The sequence below is a fragment of the Caretta caretta genome, chromosome 8 (genome assembly GCF_965140235.1).
Source record: "Caretta caretta isolate rCarCar2 chromosome 8, rCarCar1.hap1, whole genome shotgun sequence".
Classification (NCBI taxonomy): Eukaryota; Metazoa; Chordata; order Testudines; family Cheloniidae; genus Caretta; species Caretta caretta.
The window spans coordinates 98,230,777-98,256,340 of NC_134213.1; the positions used below are offsets into that span (position 1 = coordinate 98,230,777).

Genomic DNA, 25,564 nt, shown 5'->3' on the forward strand with positions numbered 1-25,564 from the left:
GCTACCATTGAGAACAGTCTAGAGCCATCCTCTTTGGAACCCCCTTTCAGGTAGTTGAAAGCAGCTATCAAATCCCCCCTCATTCTTCTCTTCTGCAGGCTAAACAATCCCAGCTCCCTCAGCCTCTCCTCATAAGTCATGTGTTCTAGACTAATTCTAGGCTAATCATTTTTGTTGCCCTTTGCTGGACTCTCTCCAATTTATCCACATCCTTCTTGTAGTGTGGGGCCCAAAACTGGACACAGTATTCCAGATGAGGCCTCACCAATGTCGAATAGAGGGGAACGATCACGTCCCTCGATCTGCTCGCTATGCCCCTACTTATACATCCCAAAATGCCATTGGCCTTCTTGGCAACAAGGGCACACTGCTGACTCATATCCAGCTTCTCGTCCACTGTCACCCCTAGGTCCTTTTCCGCAGAACTGCTGCCTAGCCATTCGGTCCCTAGTCTGTAGCGGTGCATTGGGTTCTTCCGTCCTAAGTGCAGGACCCTGCACTTATCCTTATTGAACCTCATCAGATTTCTTTTGGCCCAATCCTCCAATTTGTCTAGGTCCTTCTGTATCCTATCCCTCCCCTCCAGCGTATCTACCACTCCTCCCAGTTTAGTATCATCCGCAAATTTGCTGAGAGTGCAATCCACACCATCCTCCAGATCATTTATGAAGATATTGAACAAAACCGGCCCCAGGACCGACCCTTGGGGCACTCCACTTGATACCGGCTGCCAACTAGACATGGAGCCATTGATCACTACCCGTTGAGCCCGACAATCTAGCCAGCTTTCTACCCACCTTATAGTGCATTCATCCAGCCCATACTTCCTTAACTTGCTGACAAGAATACTGTGGGAGACCGTGTCAAAAGCTTTGCTAAAGTCAAGAAACAATACATCCACTGCTTTCCCTTCATCCACAGAACCAGTAATCTCATCATAAAAGGCGATTAGATTAGTCAGGCATGACCTTCCCTTGGTGAATCCATGCTGGCTGTTCCTGATCACTTTCCTCTCATGCAAGTGCTTCAGGATTGATTCTTTGAGGACCTGCTCCATGATTTTTCCAGGGACTGAGGTGAGGCTGACTGGCCTGTAGTTCCCAGGATCCTCCTTCTTCCCTTTTTTAAAGATGGGCACTACATTAGCCTTTTTCCAGTCATCCGGGACTTCCCCGGTTCGCCACGAGTTTTCAAAGATAATGGCCAATGGCTCTGCAATCACAGCCGCCAATTCCTTCAGCACTCTCGGATGCAACTCGTCCGGCCCCATGGACTTGTGCACATCCAGCTTTTCTAAATAGTCCCTAACCACCTCTATCTCCACAGAGGGCTGGCCATCTCTTCCCCATTTTGTGATGCCCAGCGCAGCAGTCTGGGAGCTGACCTTGTTAGTGAAGACAGAGGCAAAAAAAGCATTGAGTACATTAGCTTTTTCCACATCCTCTGTCACTAGGTTGCCTCCCTCATTCAGTAAGGGGCCCACACTTTCCTTGGTTTTCTTCTTGTTGCCAACATACCTGAAGAAACTCTTCCTGTTACTCTTGACATCTCTCGCTAGCTGCAGCTCCAGGTGAGATTTGGCCCTCCTGATTTCATTCCTACATGCCCGAGCAATATTTTTATACTCTTCCCTGGTCATATGTCCAACCTTACACTTCTTGTAAGCTTCTTTTTTATGTTTAAGATCCGCTAGGATTTCACTATTAAGCCAAGCTGTTCGCCTGCCATATTTACTATTCTTTCGACTCATCGGGATGGTTTGTCCCTGTAACCTCAACAGGGATTCCTTGAAATACAGCCAGCTCTCCTGGACTCCTTTCCCCTTCAAGTTAGTCCCCCAGGGGATCCTGGTCATCCGTTCCCTGAGGGAGTCGAAGTCTGCTTTCCTGAAGTCCAGGGTCCGTATCCTGCTGCTTACCTTTACCTGTTGCTGAATCAGTCAGCAGATGGCACATTCCTGATGGCTCCGTGCTGCCAGACGTTATCTTGTTCTTTGGTTCTCCCACTCTTGAGGCTGTTGGGTGGATTCCAGTCTGCCCTCCGGGTGTCCTCTGGTGATTTCCACTTGACGCCTTCTTCAGCCGATGGACACTGGATTCTTAGGTTGGCACCTCCCTGATCATTCAGTTATTATCCACACCAAGCATCCATCCACATACATCCTCTATCTCTATTTTAATCACAATTGTTAACAAAGCGAGATGAATACAACAAAAGGGCGGGGAGTCTCTGGGTGCTGTTTCTGTTGTTACAGAGTATTGCTTTGAGTCTCTCTCTATTTGAGTAGTTGTTGTTACAAAGAATTGCTTTGAGAACAGACTCTGTCTTAGAATATACTAACACAATTAGCAACTTGCAAGTTTCACACATAGAGGGAGAGAAACAGTACCAAAACCCAAGATACCTCTTAATTAGTAATACCCTGGAATTTAAACTATGGGGAATCAAACTTATTTGTGATTTTAATACAGAACTTCTTTAATATGATCCAACAGTAGTATAGCTTACAGTTATCTGTGTAGTATTTTATATCTCTCACGCTAAAGAGGGAATGTAAAAGTATTAATTCCAAGCCCAATAAGAATCATATTTACTGTCTTGGTTTTTTGGCCATTGGGCCAAGAGCTAGAGTTAGAGTGAAGTGTAATAACACTTTAATAGCTGGTAGTTGTAATATCAGTTCAGTATAGTTAAGAGAGAATCTTTTCTGCCTGTGCATTGGAATGAATTTGATAATCTGTAGGTCATTTCTATGTTCATTTTGTATGGCTTTATGTAAAACTAAAGTTGATGACTATTGAGGCCTAACTTGACAAGACCAATTTTTGACTTTATTTTATTTATTGATTTATTTTTAAATCTATGTGCTCCAACATAACCAATTGAAAACAGTGATAATATGCATTCTGTTTATGGAGAAAGTTATAGCTGAAATATTGGACAGTTATTATTCTTCCCTTTGCTCTTGAAGAGGCAAAATACACAGTAAATTAAAACTACTGTACGTGCCTTATAGATCTAGGCCCAAAATACAGTGTGATGGTGTTTGTTGAGTTTTTTTTAAGGTAAGGTTTTATAAAACCAGTAATATAAATACATGGTTTCCAACAGTTTGTAGTAGGGAATTTAAACCTTTTCCTGAAGTGTTTGCTAGCCAAAAAATACAAATTAACGAGCCAGAAAGTGAAATTGATTAGTCTATTTTCAAGCTGAGAGAAATGCTGAAAGTAAAATATCATAAGTGACTATTAGTACATTAGCCTTTTATATGTTCAGTGTATATAATCTGAGGTTTTATAACACATATAAGGAAATCTGGTTTTTACAAGTATATAATTTTAACCTGATTGGTTTTCCTTCCACTGTACTTTTAATGAAGTTTTGCATGAATTACAATCTAGTAGAATCTACTGGCTTGAACTTAATTGCCATTTAGTCAGTCTTATATTTTTTCCCAATAGAACAATATGGGTACTTGTTTTGATGGTTAAATAAGCACCCATAAATTCCCGTGGTTGCTACCCACAACATGTAACATAGTTGGTAAAGTGTCAGCTTTACATTTCATATTCACATATTGTGGAGTTACATATAGAATTGTTCTTTTGCCTGCATATTATGGATCACTTAATTCTCAGCCCTTTATAATACTTATCATTTCAAAATTATTTAGACATTTGTATTAGTGCCTATCACAAATCCATCTCCTTGCTTCGCATTAACACAAACAATCAGTTGTTACAAACAAACGGAATCCTACTGCTTATCAGTCTTCCCATTTACTGTTAAATTAAATTGAAAGCCTGGTCAAACAAATAAGCCCTGTACCCCAGAATTGAGTGCTGATGATGCCCTCCTCAAGGAATCAGGGTTCAAAGGGGTTTAGCTAATCTAAGGTTAGGTAGACTATTTAGACAACTCTAGCAGTTGAAGAAGCTACATATTATATAAATTAATGTATTTGTCATGACATTTTGTCTGAGTAGTTTATGTCCAAAAGCTTATTACCCAAGGTTCTGTGCATACAGGCGCCACAGTAAATAGAGGGCCAAATCCATGCTTCTTAACCATTTGAGTGCGAGAAAAAAATTATTTTTCTTGAATTGATAGAACTGAATTAGCTTTCCTCAGGGGCTGATTTTAGTCATACATTTTATTTGAGTAATTTTGTCTTGTGTGTTTTTAATATTTCAATTAACTTGTTTTCTTCACTGTAGTTATAGATTTCCTTAATTCTTACTGCTTTTCTAAAGCCAAAAGAAGAGGAGATGGTATCTGATGACAAATATTCGATATATAACACCACAACAACAGTGTAGAAAAGAGAGAAAACAGACCTGATGACAGTTTAAAACTGTGTGAGAGTTTTTTTGCTGCTCTTTTGTCTCTTCCTTTCCCCTATTAGGAAAATATTCTTGAGTCTTTCATTATTTTACTTTAAGAATAATATAGATTTTATTGTTGAAAACTGTTTTTGGAAAAGTACTTCTTCCTTTCAACATAATTCAGTTCAATACATTTCCTTACTCCTTAGAGAGAGGTCTGTTTAATACATATTTTCTTAGAGTTTTGATATTGTTCCTGTCATATTTTTAAATGCTTACTGTTGTTTTTCTCCAGCAGACAATCAGCCAGATTCCCATGCCCAAACAGTGGATTTTAATCAACATAATATTACTGGAGAATTGCGTTTCAAGTAGTCTCAAGTGACAGAAGAAGCAGGTCTTCGCTATAATGGAAGAGGCCAAGAGCTCAAAAAATGGAAATCATGACCCAAGAAAGTCTACCTGTGTTGTCTGTGAAGAAGGCAAAGCAGTCAGAGTTATAAACAATCAGAATTATAAACACAGTAGAAATGATAAATCTGTAAAAGATGTTGGGAGAAGTTCTCCAAGTGGGAACAGTAGCAAAAAGAGTAAACAAAATGATGTTTGTTCTGTAAAATCAGGAGAAAATAAATCATGTAAAGTAAATAGTTGTATTCCTGGATCTAAAGATGTGGGGTCAAACCTTCAGGATCGAAGTCATGGCAAAGCAAAAAAAAAATCTAATTTACCAGCAGCAGCAGCAGAAAACTTGAAACAGATAAAAGTTCAGCAGACAGGAGAAAACTCTCCAAGCTCCCATATTTCTGGGAATGGAGTCAGTATGGAAACCTTACCAGCTACACAAATTGGAAAATTGGTTTTGGAAAATCCACCAGGAGTTCATATGTCGAAAACAAGCATGGATCAGACTGGTGACTCTGGTAAGACAGTTTCAGAACAAAGAACAGTGGAGCACAAGTCTGATGACTTCAGTGAGTATTAAAGCACACTACTTCATTCAGGTTTCTTTGAGAAATTGTTAACAATCTGAAATGGGCTCTGAAGTATTTTTGCTTTGCATATCTTCTCAGTTACATACAGAAAATCGTCAAGCACGGTTACAAAGAGTGTACTGTGAATATAGATCCTTTGTTACTTGGAGAATAAAGGTCATAAGAATAGCATTTAACTAAATTTCTTTTCTATGTTGTTTAAAAGTGATTATGCAATATCTTAAATTTATTTAGAACCACATTTTAACTGATTGAGTGTCAATTTCAGGCTATTTTGTGAAATTAGAAAACATTTGAACAGAAATCTTCAAAATATCATGCTCTCTTACCTAGATGCCTGTTAGTAATACTGTTTTTAAAGTGCAGACAAAAATCAACTACATCCAAGTTTAAGAAAACTTCACTGTAAGCATGAAGAAGACACACACACACTTGTCCTTTACCTGATTGCTATGCTATTTTTGTTCTGCAAAAAAAGACGGCTTCTTTTCAGTCTAGATACTGCCAGCAGCCACTCTTGTGAACCCTTCGTATTTAAGTCTGCTTCAGCTTCAGAATGTAATCCATGCATCAGAGTTCATTTCCTTCTGAGTTAGCCCCTTAGTTCAGGAATTTTCGAACTGTTTCAAAGTGTGGCTTTTAATAGAAATGGGTCATGAGCCACTTGCTATTGTGAAGACTGCTTTCCCTTTTGTTTGTGGTCACACTGCATCCCTGTGGTAAATACAGCAACTGCTGATGTGGAAAAGTAATATTAGTAAAATATTTAATGTGTTTTTAACTGTCTTGATAAAATTTAGCAGCAGGAACCAGTTTGGAAAACCAATAGCATATGACTAGCCAGCTATATATAGAAAGCCAGCAAGTGTTGCATGGACCACCAGTCATCCACAGACCATACTTAGGGATCAGATAACTAAGCAATTTCCAGTCTGTGTCACCAGGCTATCTATCTCAATGCCCTCTTCTCCTTACTCTTGTAAAATCTAGTTGTTCTTGGTAACACTCCCACTGATGTGGTCTATGCTCATAAGAATAGCGTACACTGTAGATGGTTGCGTACATTAACAAACTGTGTGCAGATTATAGTCTTCAGGAGGGATTGTAATTTCAAAAACTTATATATTTATAAATGACAACATTCCAATGCAGCATGGTTGCTGTGAACAGCCATAGAATGCTAATGTGTCACAGAACATAAGTATGTTCTTAACATCATATTGACTTAGTAAGTGGGTGCAATTGAAATGTCTAGATAGTAGCCTTATAAAACATTTTTCTGTGAATTTATTTAAAGTAGCTTTCTGGTAGTTTTCTTGACTAAACATGCAGTGTAACAATTTAAATCTTATTATAATTTATTATTTGTATTCTCATGGCACATCACGGTCCTTTTATGCCACATGCTGTATGTAATCATAACAAAAAGATGATTACTGCACCAAACAGCTTACCTCCTACACATAGTCTTTGCACAAAACTCTTACGCAGTACTGATATCTTACATTTTTTCTCTTCTTTGATAGAACACTTATATTAAATACTTGGCTCTTTAGTTCCTCTTAAGGGTGGTAAACAAACAACAGTACAGGCGAGTCTCATCTTACGTGCATTTAAAATGCGCAAATTCAACTTTGTGCGGTCAGCAAAAACAAAAAAAAAGAGAAAAATAACCATTTAAATCCTGTACCCATAGTGTGGGCAATTCCGTCTGCCATTACACTCAGTATAATTTTGACTATATGTGATTTTCGCTTTATGCGCTGACTGCGGAATGTAACCCCAGCGTAAGATGAGACTCGCCTGTAATGCATCATTGGAAGGTATGGTATCTTAAGAGCATTGAAGGGATTCTAATTAAGTCTTTTCTCTGTAGAGACGCAAGGTTACACTTATATTGTCGTTGTTTATGATATTTTCCATTTGATTCCCATTGATGTCTTTGGGAACCAAGTAACTAAAGCCCGATGTGATGCTATTTAAAAAGTACCGGTGAATGTTCTCATGTTTAGCCCACAGAGTTGACTCCTGCGTGAAAGCACCTACAGAATACCTTATGTTGTTTCTAATGCTTACCTCGTCGTCCTCCCCATTTAAAAAAAGTTATTCTGGAAAACAATAATTAAGTGCCAACTTCTTTCTCCAGGCAAAATGAAGAATCCTGAATCAACTAAAGAACATAATTTGGAGACTGAATATTTAGAAAACACTGCTGTGATTGATGAGTCTACTTTGACGGCAGAACAGCAACTAGGCTTGAAACAAGCAGAAGAGCGACTGGAAAGAGATTATATCTCCCGACTAGAAAAAGTAGGTTGTAATATTCTTGTTCCTTTTTTTCTCATCTAGGGCGAAGGGAAATTCAGTGTATTCTGTAGCTCTGGTAAAGAGCCTTTTTATCCCCAGGCCTATGAGACTTCGCATCATGATCACCATACTTTTGTTTGGATAGGACTTCCTTTTGACCATATTGCCACTATTCCTTCTTTATTTAGAATGGTTCTTTTGGGTGACATAAGACACTATCCATTACAGCTGACTGCTTCCTCAGTCTTGCTGGCCTGGAGAGCAGGAAACATAGACTGAAAATTGAACATAGATCTCCCATATGGCATATGTAGGGTATTTACCAGTGTTTTTAATTTTATAGATCTAAAGGATCCACTGCTTATCTATCTTAGGTGTTTACAGAATGTCACTTGTCCTAGTACTGTAAATAATGAATGCCAAACTTCCCCATACATTTCTATCCCTGAAAACCTTCCCCTTTAAACTGATCTAAAGCAATACCCAAATCAGTATATGGATATTTAAGAAAACAAAAAGATTCCCTCTGCTTTTGAAGTGTACTCAGAAGATTTTTTGGTCTGCCTCAGTATTGAGGAGATCCTTCACCCTCCCCCCAAACTAGTCAAACGAGCCCCAGCAGATTGATATTTGGCTTTATCTTGTTCGGTTTCTTCGTCAAACAAATGAAATAAAGGCTCAGAGTATTATATTGGTAAAAGCAAAATGGCCACGTTATTTTACATTGACATTTTAATCAGAAAATATTAAGCGTATTCAGAAAATATCAAGTTTTTGTGAAACCACAAAAGACCAAATTCAGCAAGAGCAAATAGTGTTTTAAAATGAATGTTAAAATGAATGTATGCATTAATCCCCATACTATTTGAATAGCTGACATTTCCAAAATGCTTTGTGGATTTATCAAATATAAACATGTTAGAATGGAGGGATGATGGTAATACATACTTTTTAAAATTACAAAAGATGGCAGAAAAAGGGAGTACATGTGTAGGCTGACACTATAGTGAATATATCCCTTCTTGTCAATTTGGAAAAAGACATTGGGAGGATTGATGCTGAGATTTTACAGATCCTTACATTTTAAGAGCTTGAGAAAGAGAAGGGATTGGCTTAGTGATCCTGAGCTAAGGTTTAGAAGCCAGAAACTTGTGAGTCTTACTCCTGGCTCTGACACTAACATGTTACGTGGCCTTGGGCAAGTCACTTTCATCTCATGTCCAATGGGGATAATCCAACCCACAGAGGTCTTGTTAAGTTTCATTAATTAATATATGTAAAGTACTTTGACTTGAAAAGTGCTGTATTAATGCTAAGTACTGTTTATTATTGACACAATTGGTCATGGAGTACTGGCAGAAGTATTTAAGTCTCTTTTTAAAAAAAATGTTGGCCTCTTTTTTTCAGCGCTCCCCAGAATATGCGAATTGCCAGTATCTATGCAAACTCTGCTTGGTTCACATTGAAAATATCCAGGGAGCTCACAAGCACATTAAAGAAAAACGCCATAAGAAAAATATAATGGTAAGTTAATTAATGAAGACTTTGAGTCTGGTGAAATACATACATTTTGTTTTGTAGTAAGAATTTCAGGTTACTTTTTTGATAGCATATGCTGTGAATCTGATAAATCAGAACTAAAAAAAAAAGTAATTGTTTTTTGTGAGATTAGTGCTGGCTAAGTATTTTGTAACTGAATCTATTTCAGGTTATTAATCTTTTTATAATGTACTTTACAATATGTACCGTATTTACTCAATTATAAGCCGACTCCCCCAAGATGGATAAGTAAAAATGGTAAAAACTGTATGACCCTTTCATAAGCCGACCCTATATTTCAGGGGTTGGCAAACTTCGGTTCCCGGCCCGTCAGGGAAGCCGCTGGCAGGTCGGGATGATTTGTTTACCTGGAGCATTCGCGGGCACGGAGCCCCTCTGCTCCCAGTGGCTGTGCTTTGCCATTCCCAGCCAGTGGGAGCTGCGGGAAGTAGTGCCACTTCCTGCAGCTCCCATTGGCTAGGAACAGCAATCCGTGGCCACAGGGCACTGAGGGGCTCCATGCCTGCAGATGCTCCAGGTAAACAAAACAACAATGTATTAGATTTTCAATTCAATGATTTCATAGAGTTTAAAATCATCAAATTTTGGTGTAGACCCGTTTATAAGCTGACCCCCGCTCTTTGATGTGTCATTTTTTTACCAAAAATATTTGGCTTGTGAACGAGTATATATGGTAATACTGTTTATGTTGTAACCAGAATTCTCTATATAATATAAAATTTCCTTTGAACTAGAAAATACAGAATGTGGAATACCTGACCCACAAACCTATCCAGGTGACTCAGAAGTGTCTAATTCACCCTCTGATACTTGGAGCTAAAATTTTTGATAAAGTTCACTCTTAGAAGTACTACCTATAAAAAACAGAACTTCTGTGGGGTACATTGCCATGTTAGCCAGTTGGTGTGGCCCATTATAATGTCGCATATAAAAATAGTAATTTTTTCAGAAGCATTTTTATACTCCTGGAGGAATTCTGCAACAAAAATTTAAAAATTATGTGCATAATATATTATGCAAAATTCTGTAGATTTTATTTGTCAAAATAACACAATATAATCACGCAAGTTTCAATTATTTTTGGTCATTTATTTCAAAATATTTGTCAACAAGTATGTCTGTAACAACACAGACGACAACAAAAGATTCAGGAAATGTTTTTGTTTTTTGACAAATAGATGCCTTATTAGGCATATTAATACAGAACTCTGATAATAGTTCATTTAAACTACAATACAGAACCATATTTCCCGCAGCCCTCAGAAGCAGTGCAGAGGCTTGGGGGAATCAGGGATAATGGAGGAGCTGAGGGAGAGGGAAGTAAATTGCCTGGAAGGAGCCTGGGTGTGAACTTGGAGGGTTGTTGGGTATGGATGGGAAAAGTATGGAACAAAATTTTTTGAGAGTTGGGGAGGGATTGTTAGGGAGTGTTCCCATTCAGACGCTGGCTGATCCCTAGCCTCTCCGATTCAGTCAGGAACATCTGCCTCTGTCTCCCTGTGCCCCCATGTGTTCTTGCACACCCTTCCACATGTGTCCCTCCACCCCCACTCAAACTCCCACTCCACCATCCCCATGTGACCCTGCACCCCCTCCCGCTGTCCCCACTCTTCCGTCCCCATGTGTCTCTGTGCCCCTCTCCAGCCACCTCCCTATCCCTATGTAGCTCTGAACCCCCCACCCCATCACCATGTGGCCCTGCACTTCCCTCACCCCTGTGGCCCTCTGCCTCCACTCCCATTCAGCCTGTGCCCCAGTCTGTCCTCCCCCACTAGCCCTTATGAGCCCCTGTCTGAACACCCCTTCTCCCCCAGCAGCCCATGCTCTGTCTCCGCATAGCTCTTGTCTCCTGACCTGGCTTGACTGGCACTGTGAAGAAGGCAGGCTCTTTCTCTTCCCTCGCTGGCTGGGAACTGCTGTTGTGTTCTATTGCCACAGCACCCTCTGGTGGGCAAAAGGCAGAACTGCAGCCACATTTCATCAGATGTTTTTTTCTGTGCAAAAAATTAAAAATATGTGTGGCTCATTAATTATGTGCACGCGCAGTAGTGCAGAATTCTCCCAGGAGTAATTTCTAATATGTCTATCTCTGTAATATCTAAATGCCATAAAATTTTAAAAAAGGTCTTCATTAATCCTTCAAAAGAAGGAACCTGATCTTCCCTTGTCACCATTTACTTTTAAGCCACTCCATTATGAGTAGATGGATATAAGTGTTTTTCTCCAGGAGCAGGTTGCTGGGGACATTCTGAAGCTTAGTTGTTGGAGCAAATACCTGATGAAGAGTTCTACATTGTGGTCTGAAGATTGCAAGACTTGGCCATACCCTAATCTCCAGTGGTAGCATATTCTACAGTTGAGAGCACTCTATTGAGACTATTGAGAAAGAGCTTCTTCAGCTTATAATTCATATCAGGATTCCATCACTCATGACATCTCTATTGAATATGAATGACTTGGGGAGCTGCACAGAAAGGGGAAGTCCTTGAGATAGACTGGTCCTAGCCTATTTAGGTCTTTAATGATAAGGACTGGGCTCTTGGACTTCTCAGAACTGAACTGGCAGCCTATGTATGGCACAAAGTTTTGGTCTGATGTGCTCTCATTGGTCTGCTTCACTTAATAGGTGGATTTTTGTGTGCTGAATTATCTGTAGTTTGTGGGTTGTCTTTTGGGGTCAGACTAAGGTATAGTGTGTTGTAATAATCCAATCTTGAAGTCACAAAAATCACAGATCCCTATAATTAGTTCTGCATTTGAGACCAAAGGGCATGATCTAGCCAGGAGATGTGAAGTAAGGTGTTTTTGGCCACTGTTGCTACATTGGTATATCCGAATAGTCAGGGTGGGAGGGTGAGATGTGGATACTTCTAATTAATGTGTGAAGAGCTGGGTTTGAGCTATGCCATTTGTTGTCCACTGTAATTTTAATTTATAGAGTAAGTCCAGATTCGCAATGATGGGTGCAAAATAAACTTTTAAATGGTATTTTGTAAAATATGCCCATCCATTCCCATCCAATGGGTCTAAGACTTGGGTCAAGCCCTAAAAATATCATGTGTTTCTAATTTTATACATCTAAGTATACACTCTTTTATTAATATTATTTAACATTAATATTCCAGTAGAGCTGAGGATAGATACATTTATCTTAATGAGTGACTAAACTAGCTTACCAATAGCAGCTTCTGCACCAAAAAACCCCTAAACAAACAAAAAACAAACCCCACAGAAAAGCAAACCCAACAGTGACAAAATAAATAATTTAAAAAAATCTTGCAAAATTTATATTATTTTTTGTTGTCAAGTTTTAATTTTTAAAGTAAGGAAATCAAAATAGAGCTAACTTGATAAATAAACTTAACTGTGTTCATATAAGTGTGGAGATCTGGTAGAACACTTTTATTATGGTGGTATGTTGTGTGGATGCATAACAGGTTGTTATTCACTTATTCAAAAACTATGCTATTGCTTAAGATGTTTCCATGGTGAGTCATACAATTTCAATTAATCAGTGAATTTCAGAACCAATTGGTGGTCACTGCTGATTCCATGTGATCTGAGATGTATCAGGTTTTAATGCTCCTAAAGTAGTTATCTCCAATAGATGAAGTTAATTATTACAATGCAATTGATTAAAACTAGCACCTGATGAGAGTAACTGGTTGGGCTGTAGTGAGAGGAGAACCAGCCCCTTATATTTAATTGGGAGTCAGAGGAAACTGTTTGCCTCATTGGAGTCCTGCACATGGGCTCGCCTTTCAATCACTAGTGTTTATTGTGCAAGAAAAAAATTACATCTTCTTTCATGTCTTCGGATAAACTCTGTTTCAGAGCTCTCAGCCATGCAAATGTAATTCAGGGAACATAAGCTTTCAGATTCCCTCTTTGGCTGTTGGCTCTGCAAGAACCTGCTCCTTTGCTAAATGGAGCATCCAGTGTCATTTCATAGAATCATAGAATATCAGGGTTGGAAGGGACCCCAGAAGGTCATCTAGTCCAACCCCCTGCTCAAAGCAGGACCAATTCCCAGTTAAATCATCCCAGCCAGGGCTTTGTCAAGCCTGACCTTAAAAACCTCTAAGGAAGGAGATTCTACCACCTCCCTAGGTAACGCATTCCAGTGTTTCACCACCCTCTTAGTGAAAAAGTTTTTCCTAATATCCAATCTAAACCTCCCCAATTTCCATGAGCCCAGTTGTCATATATGCCAATTGGGCTGTGCAGAGTTTGAATCCTGTGGAAATGGGCTGCTCAGGGCACCATATAAAGCAAACCCTCAAGTTAAAAATAATATAATCAAGTACAATTATCTTCTTATCATCCAAAAATTCTCCAGGAAAAACAGGAAGAAAATGAGCTGCGTGGCCTCCCACCTTCCTCCCCTGCACAGGTGGCTGCTTTGACTTTTACGCTCATGGAGGCAGCAAATGAACAAGGCATATCGGATGATGACTTCAGAATCCGCCAAGAAATTGTAAACGAGATGGAGAAGATTATTCAACAGCCCTTACCAGGTATGTGTGATCTCCCTCATTTTCTTTAAATACAAGACATTCTCTTAATTTATTCTAACAATTATAAGTTAAATCTTGGTCTCTTCATCAGTTTGGAATAGTTTTAATTTTGTTTTGAAATATCTTTATTATATCTTTAGAAGTATCAGGAATGTCAAGTCTTACCTTCCCTGGTTTTGTTAGCTGGCTTGTTTGAGGTCTCAAAGAGATTTAGCTCTCAGTTGCACAAACTCTTACATATGCGCTTAACGTTACACAAGCATTTTTAGGATCAAAGTTCCAGTCCTTAATCATAGTGGTGCGGCTACAACGAAGATCTTTCTTCTTACAAGTATTTGTAATACATTTAAATTAAATAGGTGTAAACAAAATAAAGAGTTTTAAACAGTGTGACTAAATATCACTTCCCTTCTCAATTAATTTTTACTTTTTCTCTACTAGTTCTCCAGTTGTCTGTGGAATCTGTCAGGATAGACAAGACTTTAATTAATAACATTTTAAAAAAATTAAAAAGAAACAGCAAAAAAAACAACCCAATCCCAATAGTTTTATTTACAGTTCACTCTTGATACATAGGTGAAACATGGCCTACAGGTCGTCATATGCATTCTTTTACTGAAAGTGGAGGTCGCTCAAATCAAGAAGGAGCATAGCTCTCACAGGTCTCTCCATGTTAAATATGAGGGCAATGGATCCTCAACTGAGCAAAATTGCTTGTAGAAGTTGATAATTTTGTTTAAATCTGAGTATCTAAATTCCAAATGTTATTTCATGCTGTTTGTGCTCTCTCTTTTTACTGCCACTCGCAGGTAGAAGTTCAATGGTGAGTGACCCTCACCAATGCAGTAATGACATAAACTAGCTTGACTGAATTTGTAAACAACCTGGGGATTAGTAAATAACCAGGATGGCACATCTGTTAGTGAAAAAGATTGTGTGCAGTCAATGACATTTCAGTCTCAGTGATCTCTTTAAATAATTATTCCTGATAGGTGTATGTTTCTAGTGGGATTAACTCTGGCCTTAAATTTGTTTTCTTTGGACTTTCAGTGATTTCAGTATTATTGCACTTGCCAGATATGAACCATGCATTGCAAAGGCCCGTGGTGGTTATGGATAGTAACATCAGAATTTTGAAAATTATCAAGAAAGTTGCTGTTTTAACATTCACTATGGGTCTGATATTCAGAAGTGCTGATGACCCACAAATCCCACTGAAGTCAGTGGGAGCTGCAGGTGCTGATCACCTTTTAAAATCAGGCCATATATGCTTTCTAGACAAAATGTAAATTCCATTTAAATTAATAGACTAGATAACCTTGTTGCTTATTTTTTTACAGAATTTCCACTTATTGATTAAAGTACTTTTTTCTTGTTCAATTTCATCAAAACCTTCCATATGTAATTTTTTAATTTTGCCTTTATTTCCTTTCTTCTCCTTCTCTTACAGCTCTGGAAGTCTATTATGGCTTCCAAGAATCACCTGAATACCTTTATTGTTCTTAACAGCTGTGCAAACTGTCTCTGCTGGGTCAGCCAAAATACATAATACCTCTCTGTAGATTCAGTATCAGCTTTATCCATCCTCCTTCTCTTGCTTTATTTTGATCACATATTTTGTAAACCTTCATACATCAGCCATCCCTCATGTTACTTCACTAACAAAATATTTAACTTTCAAATCCAATTTATGTATGTCCCTATAATTTGTATTGTTGGTTTTATTTTCCTTCTTCGCTTTAACTTCTTGTTATCTCCTATGATGTTAATTGGTAGACTCAAAACAAGAGAGCAGATATTTGAAGCTAGACAAATGTGTCAGCATTATGTTAGCAATATTTCAATTATTAGAGAAGCTGCAGTGAATGAGGTATTGGTTTTTCATTGGTAGACAATAGCTTTTTCTAGCAGATTTCATTTATATCAAAACAGACTAGAAATTAGTATATTATCATCTTTTTTTGTTTGATAAATAGCTGCTTTTTTTCCTTCTCAATAAGAGTGTAGTAGTAATTATGACTTTTTTGTTCATTTTAGGGGTAATTATCTCTTATGCTTCTTAAACATACACTATGCATATTAACTAAAATATGATGGTAAATAGAGAAAATGATACTAGTAAGGAAAGACAATTTGTTGTGCTCCTTTTTAAAAACTGGTTTCTGGATTTGATTTTTATCAAAATCTGACTAAATTTTTTATCCAGTAACAGTCCAGGAACAATTGAACATTCTGGCTTGTTTTGTTCACATGAGCCCACCATAACAACAAGTCAGCTCCCCTCTTGCAGGGATGCATGAAAAATGATGATTTTGACAACTTTAGCTCCATGGTTAACGTACACAAGTCTATTCCACAGGGCCTCATTACTTCTGGTCAGTGGAATGTTCTGTATATATGTGGAAAACAGTTTCTACCAAACCATGATTTCTCCTGAGAATCTGTACATTCTTTGGTTTGATCACAGCCAGGATAAAGGCAACTAACACTGTTTTAGCAGCATGTCCTAAATTGAGGGGAGGAGGGACTACTGCCAGTTTTGTGGCTAGCCAGATTTTGTCCAGTGACTACAGCACAAACAACACAGAATAATTGTCTCCTACTTAAATTATATCAAAATGTTTGATAAATGATGTTGTGCAGTGGAATGGCATTTGCTTACGATACCATTGTTTGGCTTAGAGCAGACCTAATGTGTATTTCAACTGGTCAGAAACCATTGTAGCTATAGAAATACAATTGTTTAAGTAGCAACTGTACTTCTGTGGCTACGATGGTTTCCAGGTTGGTAACTTATGTTTTGTGTGTAAGTTTTACTAGTGAATAATGCACAAGCACTTGCTAATCTAATTATTTGGCACAGATGCCATGGTAAATACAAGGAGTAATATTTATGGCAAAGGAGTATATCAGAGAAAAGTTTTGCAGGGCATTGGATACTCAGGTGGAACAGTGCTACTTGATAACCACCTAAACATTATTAAAAAGTATACACTAATACCATGACACTAACTGTAGTTTACAGGATAAAAAATAAATAAATTACAGCATAAAAATTTAGAGAACAATATTTTCTTTGTTGTGAGAGTGTGAAAATTTTGTTCTTTGAGTTTCCTGTGATGCCACATTGGAAGTGTGGCTAGAATGAGTAACCGAGTGGGGGAGGTGATTAATCATTCATTAGGGTATAACTGCTGAGGTTAGATATAGTGTCTCAAGAAAGTTTTAAATGTCTTCAGTGAAGGGATAATTTGGCCCATCATCACTTAAACCTATAATAGGGTGGCTTGCCCCTTAAGGGCTAGGAGGGCTGTAGCTAACTAACCTTGATTACAGAATGAGGCATACTTGAGTTGAATCAGGTAATTCAGCCCTGAAGCAGGAAGTTGCAGTGAAGTGGGGAGAGCCCAGGAAGCTGTGGTGGAGTCTGCAGAGACCGAGGAAAGCTTAGGCACAGAGGCCTGGGATGATACATATACGCTGCTAAAAAAACAAGCAGACTCATGCAACAAGTCTCAGAGCCTGGGTTAACTGACTAAGCTTGTGCTGAAATATGGTGAAGGGGGTAGGTCTCAGAGCCCATGTAGGAATGTCTGTTCTGCTATTTTTTATCCCCTAGCGCAAGCCAAGTCAGTTGTCCCATACTGTAAGACTTCCTGCTGGCTTTCCCAGCCCTCCCCCCATTCCCGGAAAGACTCTTTCCAAGCTGGGGAGAGACTGCCAAGGTCCCAGGCAGGAAGATCTGGGAAGAGAAAGAAAAATCTTGGGATGTGTGGACTTATGAATGGACTTTGTTTTGGGGTTTTGAGTTTTATTAATAAACCCAGTCTTCATAGAGGGCTGCTTTTGACCAAGACAAAGCCTGATGGGAAATTTTATTAGAACAGTCCAAGAGGGGAAAATGAGGCAGGCTACCTGTAGCTTACCCTAGGCCATAAGAGGGCGTAGTGGAGGCAACCAGCTCAGTTACAAAGCCTTTCTCTGTTTTCCAGAGTGTTCACTGAGGATGTATGGCTCCTGTCTAACTAGATTTGCTTTTAAAACCAGTGATGTTAATATTGACATAAAATTTCCCTCCAAGGTGAGTAGTATCTTGTCAAACTAAAAAGAGTAAATAACCTGCACTTTATATCTGCTCCATTGTCTGTATCTTCCACTAAGGCTAATTGTTGTAATAGCAAATAGCCCATAGTTTGAATGTTATTTGGTATTTTAATATATTGTAAGTAGGGCTGTCAATTAATCGCAGTTAACTCACGTGATTAACTCAAAAAAATTAATCACGGTTAAAAAAATTAATCATGATTAATCGCAGTTTTAATTGCATTGTTAAACAATAGAATACCAGTTGAAATGTATTAAATTTTTGGAATGTTTTTCTACATTTTAAAATACATTGATTTGACTTACAACACAGAATACAAAGTATACATTACTCACTTTATAGTATTATTTTTATTACAAATATTTGTACTGTAAAAATGATAAAAGAAATAGTATTTTTCAGTTCACCTCATACAAGTACTGTAGTGCAATCCCTTTATTGTGAAAGTGCAACTTACAAATGTAGATTTTTTTTTTTGTTACAACTGCACTCAAAAACAAAACAATGTAAAACTTTAGAGCCTACAAGTCCACTCAGTCCTACTTCTTGTTCAGCTAAGACAAACAAGCTTGTTTACATTTACAGGAGATAATGCTGCCCACTTCTTATTTACAGTGTAACCTGAAAGTTAGAACAGATGTTCTCATGGCACCTTTGTAGCCAGCATTGCAACGTATTTATGTGCCAGATATGGTAAACATTTGTATGTGCCTTCATGCTTCCGCCACCATGCCAGAGGACATGCTTCCATGCTGATGGCACTCGTTAAAAAAAAATAGTGCTTTAATTAAATTTGTGACTGAACTCACTGGGGGAGAATTGTATGTCTCCTGCTCTATTTTACCCACATTCTGCCATGTGTTTCATGTTATAGCAGTTTTGGATGATGACCCAGCACATGTTGTTCTTTTTAAGAACACTTTCACTGCAGATTTCACAAAACAGAAGGAAGGTACCAATGTGAGATTTCTAAAGATAGCTACAGCACTCAACCCAAGGTTTAAGACTCTGAAGTGCCTTCCAAAATCTGAGAGGGAGGAGGTGTGGAGCAAGCTTTCAGAAATCTTAAAAGAGCAATACTCCGAAGTGGAAACTGCAGATCCCAAACCATTTGTCAAGGCTGATTCCCCATTCTGGCATTTTGAGTGCAGAAGGTGGGGGCCTGCAAGGATTCTAAAAATTAATACTGGCCACTCCAGGCTTGTATTAAACTCCCAAGGTTACAGCTTTTCTCTGACCTTGGATGGGTAGATGCTGCCACCACCCAAGTGCAAAACCCCTTTAAGGACCTAGGAAGGCGCACTTGGGAATTCCTTCCTGTTAGGCTACCCTCAAGCCCCTTCACCCCCCCCCCCTCCGGAGAAGAGCTGAGAAAGAAAACAAAGGAAATGAGCTATTGCCACCAGCTAGTTAAACAACATGCGCACAAACCTCTTAGGACACAAAAACCCAATCCTGTTCTTAAAAAAGGTGAATTTTATTAAAAACAAAAAGAAAGAAAATACATCTGGACACTCAGGCTATTGCTAGATTTAAAAAACAAACACAAGGATTAATCATCAAGAATAACTTTCTTGAGGTCCAACTTAAAGGTTACAAGCGAAACAAAATCATTTGGGGTTAGCACAGAGGAGTCTACAAGAAATAAAGAAATAAAAAAAGAAATAAAGAAATAAAAAGAGAGAAACCTAATCGCGTTTTCCTAGACATTTCCTGATCTACTTACATATCTGGGATTTCAAATGAGTAGTTTCTAGGTATGATACTGATGATTTTTCATACCTGGCCCATACAGCATAACTGTAGCCTTGTCTGCTTCTCCCTGAGAACAACAACAGACAGACAAAAGGGGAGTCTTGTTTCAATTTTTAGAAGTTCTGCCTTCCCATTGGCTCTTTTGGCCAGGTGCCCACTCACTTCCTTTTACCTATGCATTGCAGTGAGACTTTTAATCCTTTACAGGTAAAGCAAGTAGAGAACAGCTGCTAAGAGGGATTTTATAGCTAACTGGCTGACTGGGTCCATAAAAGGGAGCTGCCCCCTCCCCTCCGCCCCCCGCCTTTCATTTATCACACCACCAAAAAAGAAAATCAGCCTTCTGTTGGTGGCATCTGACTCAGATGGTGAAAATGAACATGCATCGGTCCGCACTGCTTTGGATCGTTATTGAGCAGAACCCGTTATCAGCATGGACACAAGTCTTTTGAAATGGTGGTTGAAGCATGAGGGGACATATGAATCTTTAGCACATCTGGCACGTAAATATCTTGTGACGTCGCTACAACAGTGCCATGCAAACAATGTCACTTTCAGGTGACATTGTGAACAAGAAGCGGGCAGCTTTATTTCCTGCAAATGTAAACAAACTTGTTTGTCTGAACAATTGGCTGAACAAGAAGTAGGATTCAGTGGACTTGTACCCTCTAAAGTTTTATATTGTTTTATTTTTGAATGAAGATTTTTTTTTTGCACATAATTTTACATTTGTAAGTTCAGCTTTCTTGATAAAGAGATTGCACTACAGTACTTATATTAGGTGAATTGAAAAATACTATTTCTTTTGTTTTTACAGTGCAAATATTTGTAATAAAATAAATATAAAGTGAGCACTGGAACTTCATATTGTATGCTGTAATTGAAATCAATATATATGAAAATGTAGAAAACAGCCAAAATCTTTAAATATATGGTATTCTGTTATTGTTTAGGAGCGTGATTAATTATGATTAATTTTTTTAATCGCTTGACAGCCCTAATTATAAGTCAAATTGACAAGTTTTATCATTTTGCATCATTTCAAGAAAATTACATCTATGTGGTAGCTTTAATTTCAGTTTTTTGCAGCTTTATGTGGGCTACTTGCCGTTTTGTTTTCTATTCTGTTGAATCTGCTTCTAAGCATTAGAGATTAAATGCAAATAGTTTACCCCAAATAAGTTGTGTATCTTTATGTGCAGGATGCCCAAATAGTAAGTGTTGAAAAGTCACTAAACACTCAAATTTGATGGAAAGTTGTATTAAAATTGCCATAATATTTCCTTTGATATTCTACTCAGCTCCTTGTTGCTGTCACATCTCAGATATCACAAATACCAAAAACTCCTCCAGAATAATGGAGCTGTCCCTTAGGAGGCTAAGGTTATTGGTGCATTTTTATAATACATGGGGTGATCATCTTTAACTTAATACAAAAGTAATGTAAGAAACAAAACATATAATTAAAACAAACAAACAAACAAAAACCAACACCCTCAAAACATACTCAAAAACCTTACTACCGTGGGCCCTTTTGGGCTGACTGTGTTGTTCCAGTGAAGTTCATGACATCTGTGTTGGTACTTTGGGGTGCAGTATTGCATTCTGAGGTGTTTCAGCAATTAGGATCAGCTGGAGCTACACTGGGATACCTTTTAAAGCAAATATATGCTCAGTACCTCATGTCTGTTGTTGGTTGGGTCTCTGAGCACATAAAAATAATTTTTAACTCATTTTTGTTAAAACTGTTTATTTCCAGTTCACCTTTTAAAATATTGTTTTGAAAAGTGTATTAGGTTTCTGGAAAATAAGATTTTTTTCCATGTATAAAAATGTGTTACTTTAACAAAATTCATTAAGTAAACCAAAGTTCATGATACATATTTATTTGACGAGCTCAAGAGCTACTCCTGAGGGCATTCTGTGCCAAAAAATTAAAATTCTGCACATATTTTAAAATTCTGCAAAATATTGCAAATGTTATTTGTCAAATAAATGTAGAGGCTCCAGAATGGCATTGTGGAGCACAGGCTACTGGCTGCACAGAGGTGGGAGATCACTGTGCAGCTTTCCCCCCTCTTCCCTTTTCCGCCCCCCTTCCCCAGACATGGTCTCAGGGGTGAGGCTGCACCCAACCCTGACAGTGCTAGGTCTGGACTTGCCCCAGAAACACCCCAGGGCACTGCTCCTCCATGCCAGGTGCACCAAGTGTGGGAGGCAGGCTCAGCAAGGCAGGATCCAAATATGGAGGGGCTTAGTGTGTGTGGGAATCCAGGTGTGAGTTGAGAGGGCTCTGTGTGGGGCAGTCTGGGTGCAGGCGGCTCAATGGGGGATTTGGGTGTGGAGGGGCTCTGGATGCACAGGGACTTGGGGGTTTCTGGGTGCAGTGGTAATGGAACTCTGCAGGGGGGTCCAGGTGAAGGTGGTTGGGGCTCAGCGTGTGGGGGGGGTGTCTGGGTGTGCAGGACAGAGCTCGGCAGGGGGGTCTGGGTGTGAGTGTCTCAGTGGGGAGGTCCAGATGCTTGATGAGTGGGGATCAGTGGAGTGGGGATCCAGGTGCAACTGGTTGGGGGGCTCGGTGGGATGGGGATCTGGGTGTGGGTGGCTCGTCGGGAGTGGGGCTCATTGGGGAGGGTATAGGTATAAGGGGGTCTGGATGCAAGGGGGTTGGGTGGATGGGGTAGCAGCTTCCTGTACAGGGATCTCTCCCCCGGCAGCTGAGGAGGGATGAGTGCAAGAAGCAGGGAGATGGGATGAGGAAGTGGGAGTTTGCATAGCTTCCTGCACCTGGGGGAAAAATCTGGAGGCGGATTTGACCCGGCCCTGGATGCTGTGCAGGGGAAGAGTAAGTCCTGTCCTTCCCAGTCCAGCCTGGACTAGCCGCTGAGCTCGGTGCAGGGTAGGAGTTACCAGCTGGGTTTTCCCCAGTCATGCTTCCTGCCCCACAGTGATTTACCTCTCTGCTGGCTGCCCTGGGCCCCTGAAACATACGCTGGGGAGGGTTGTATGGCTGCTCTTGTGTGTTTTCTTTACTTCCTCGTCAGAAAGTCATTTTTCTATGGGGAAGCAAAGAAATCTTTGGGGGATATAAAGTCTGTGCATGCGCAGTGGCGCAGAATTCCCCCAGGAGTAAAGATCCAACACTCACAGCTGAACATATGCTATATCAGAGGATTCAGATTTCAACGTCGGTACTTAAGGATTCAAATTATTTTTTAATGTATAGATTGAGCAGATGGGTTTACCAGAAGAGTTCATAGAATATAACTTGAAAGTGAAAGATGTCTGAATTATTTAGTAGTGCCCATTTTCATGGAGTAGATGAATATATTTAACATTTTTCATAAATATCAGTAGATGAATACAATGAATTATTGTAGGAAAATTGACAATAAACATGTATTTAAATTGTACACCTTAAATGGTGTTAAACTAATTATAAAATTCAGTAACTCAGTTTCTGAATAAAATAACCCTGTCCTAATTTTGTTTGGTCCTCATTTTTAGATGAGTCACCCGGATGTTCTGATACAGGTGCTTGACATTTTAAAAACCTGTGGTGAGTTAACTTCTTTATCTGTAATTAACGCTTTGCTTATTTAATTGCTTTTTATACTAACGTTGCTGGGAAAAATACAACAAAAAGCACACAGAATATTTGAATTACAAAAAGGATAGAGATTTTATGTTTTACTGTAGCCTTTTTCAACTAGTTTAATGCTAGTGAATGGTGCTAGACTGACACTGACTGCTTCTTGGAGCCAGCTACTCCTGGAAACCACAAGGGAAGAGGCAATTCTCAGTTTAGTTCTATGTGGAGCACAGGATCTGGTCCACGAGGTGAATATAGCTGAACTGATTAGTAATAGTAACTATAATGTAATTAAATTTAACATCTTTGTGGAGGGAAAATACCAAAGAAGCCCTAGACAATAGCTTTTAACTTCGAGAAGGAAATTACAAGAAAAGTCACAAGGGTGGAATGCCTGCAAGCCACGTAGAAACTTTTAAAAAACACCATAAAAGAGGCTCAAATTAGATGTATACTCCAAATAAAATAATAAGAGGACCAAAAAATGCCACAAAGGCTAGACAACAGAGTAAAAGAGGCAGTTAAAGGAAAAAAGGCGTGCCTTAAAAATTGTAAGTCACGTCACACTGAGGAGAATAGAAAGGAGCATAAACTCTGGTAAGTCAAGTATTGAAGTGTAATTAGGCAGGTCAAAAATAAATTGAAGAACAACTAGCAAAAGACACAAAAACTAACAGCAAAACGTTTTTTAAGTACATCAGAAGTAGGAAGCCTGCGAAACAATCGGTGGAGCCACTGGATAATTGAGGTGCTGAAGGAGCACTAAAGGAAGACTAGGCCATTGTGGAGAAACTAAATGAATTCTTTACATCAGTCTTCATTGTAGAGGATGTGAGGGAGATTCCCACACCTGAGCCATTCTTTTCAGGTGACAGATTTGAAGGACTGTCCTGGATTGGGGTGTCAGTAGAGGAGGTTTTGGAACAAATTGATGAACAGTAATAAGTCATCAGGACCAGATAGTATTCACCCAAGAGTTCTGAAGGAACTCAAATATAAAGTTGCAGGACTACTATTTGTGGTATGTAACCTGTCATTTAAATCAGCTTCTGTACCAGATGATTGGAGGATAGCTAGTATGACACATTTTTTAAAAAGGCCCCAGAGGCGATCCTGGCAATTACAGGCCAGTAAGCGTAACTTCAGTGCCAAGCAAATTGATTGAAACTAGAGTAAAGAACAGAATAACCACATACATAGATGAACACGATTTGTTGGAGAAGAGTCAGCATGGCTTTTGTAAAGGGAAATCATGCTTCACCAATCTAGTAGAATTCTTTGACTGGGTCAACAAATATGTGAACAAGGGTGATCCAGTGGATATAGTGTACTTGGACTTTCAGAAAGCCTTTGACAAGGCCATACACCAAACGCTCTTAAGCAAAGTAAGCAGTCATGGGATAAGATGAAGGGATCCTCTCCTGGATCAATAACTGGTTAAAAGATAGGAAACAAAGGGTAGAAATAAATGGTCAGTTTTCAGAATTGAGAGAGGTAAATAGCAGGATCACCCAGGGATCTGTACTGGGACCAGTGCTGTTCAGCATATTCACAAATGATCTGTAAAAAGGGGTAAGCAGTGAGGTGGAAAAGTTTGGCGATGATACAAAATTACTCATGATAGTTATGTCCAAAGCAGACCGTGAAGAGTTAAAAAGAGATCTCAGAAGAATCTCAGGTGGTTATGAGATTGTTATAGGCAGCCATGGTGTGGTTGATATGTCCACAAGATCAGTGGCCAGGATTGTCACAATGAGATGGGCCTCATGGCTCCAAGCACTGGGCAAGGTATCATGCAAAGTACAGGCTACTTTGGAGGACCTGTCCTTTGAGGGATTAGAGCTCTTCAGCCAGAGAACAGACTAAGGCCTACACTCCCTTAGTGACTTAAGGGCCACACTGTGGTCCCTGGGAATCTACACACTGGCTCTCTATAGAAGACTATGCAAGCATCAGCCCCAGCAAAGAGAGGACTGGTTCTTACATCTAGAGTTGAGAGAAGCAGCACAGAAAGAAGACCAGATGCTTCAGGGGATTCCCATCTTGCCCCTCCTTGGCAAGCCTCTTGGAGGCAGCAGCTTTAACAGGAGTGTTGAAGCATACCTAAAGATATTCAGAGCCTTCTCTCACTTTCAGGAACCACCTTGCTGCTTTCCCCAGGACTGTGTGGCCATCACAGCTTATAATGGGCATTAGTCGTCATTGCCCAAAGCTACCCTTTACATTTCCATTCTTTACCCACCCTGCTCTCTTCCTCATACGTTTGCAGGGATCCTTCTCACAAGAGCCTGTTATAAACAGAAATGGCCTCATTGCTTTGTCTAGGAGGCATAGAAGAGATACTACACCCAATTTTTCCTTATCCCAAAGAAGAAAGGTGTTTTTTGTCCTATCCTAGCCCTGCGGAG

At 39.2% G+C, this 25,564-nt stretch overlaps 1 protein-coding gene across 11 annotated transcripts in view; it reads left to right on the forward strand.

Annotated features, from left to right (window-relative positions):
• Positions 1 to 25,564, forward strand: part of TUT4 (terminal uridylyl transferase 4) — a 79,862-nt gene that overhangs the window by 8,344 nt on the left and 45,954 nt on the right. For 4 of the 11 annotated variants that reach the window (XM_075131843.1, XM_075131847.1, XM_075131846.1 and 1 more), the window contains 7 exons: positions 4,218 to 4,358; positions 4,621 to 5,299; positions 7,467 to 7,630; positions 9,035 to 9,151; positions 13,527 to 13,704; positions 17,697 to 17,785; positions 23,072 to 23,123. In XM_075131843.1, the coding sequence (XP_074987944.1) occupies positions 4,735 to 5,299; positions 7,467 to 7,630; positions 9,035 to 9,151; positions 13,527 to 13,704; positions 17,697 to 17,785; positions 23,072 to 23,123 (1,165 nt within the window). In that variant the 5' untranslated portion in view covers positions 4,218 to 4,358; positions 4,621 to 4,734. Of the gene's footprint in view, positions 1 to 4,217; positions 4,359 to 4,620; positions 5,300 to 7,466; positions 7,631 to 9,034; positions 9,152 to 13,526; positions 13,705 to 17,696; positions 17,786 to 23,071; positions 23,124 to 25,564 lie in introns of those variants that run through there. The other 7 variants (XM_048860249.2, XM_075131844.1, XM_048860250.2 and 4 more) reach the window with 5 other exon arrangements.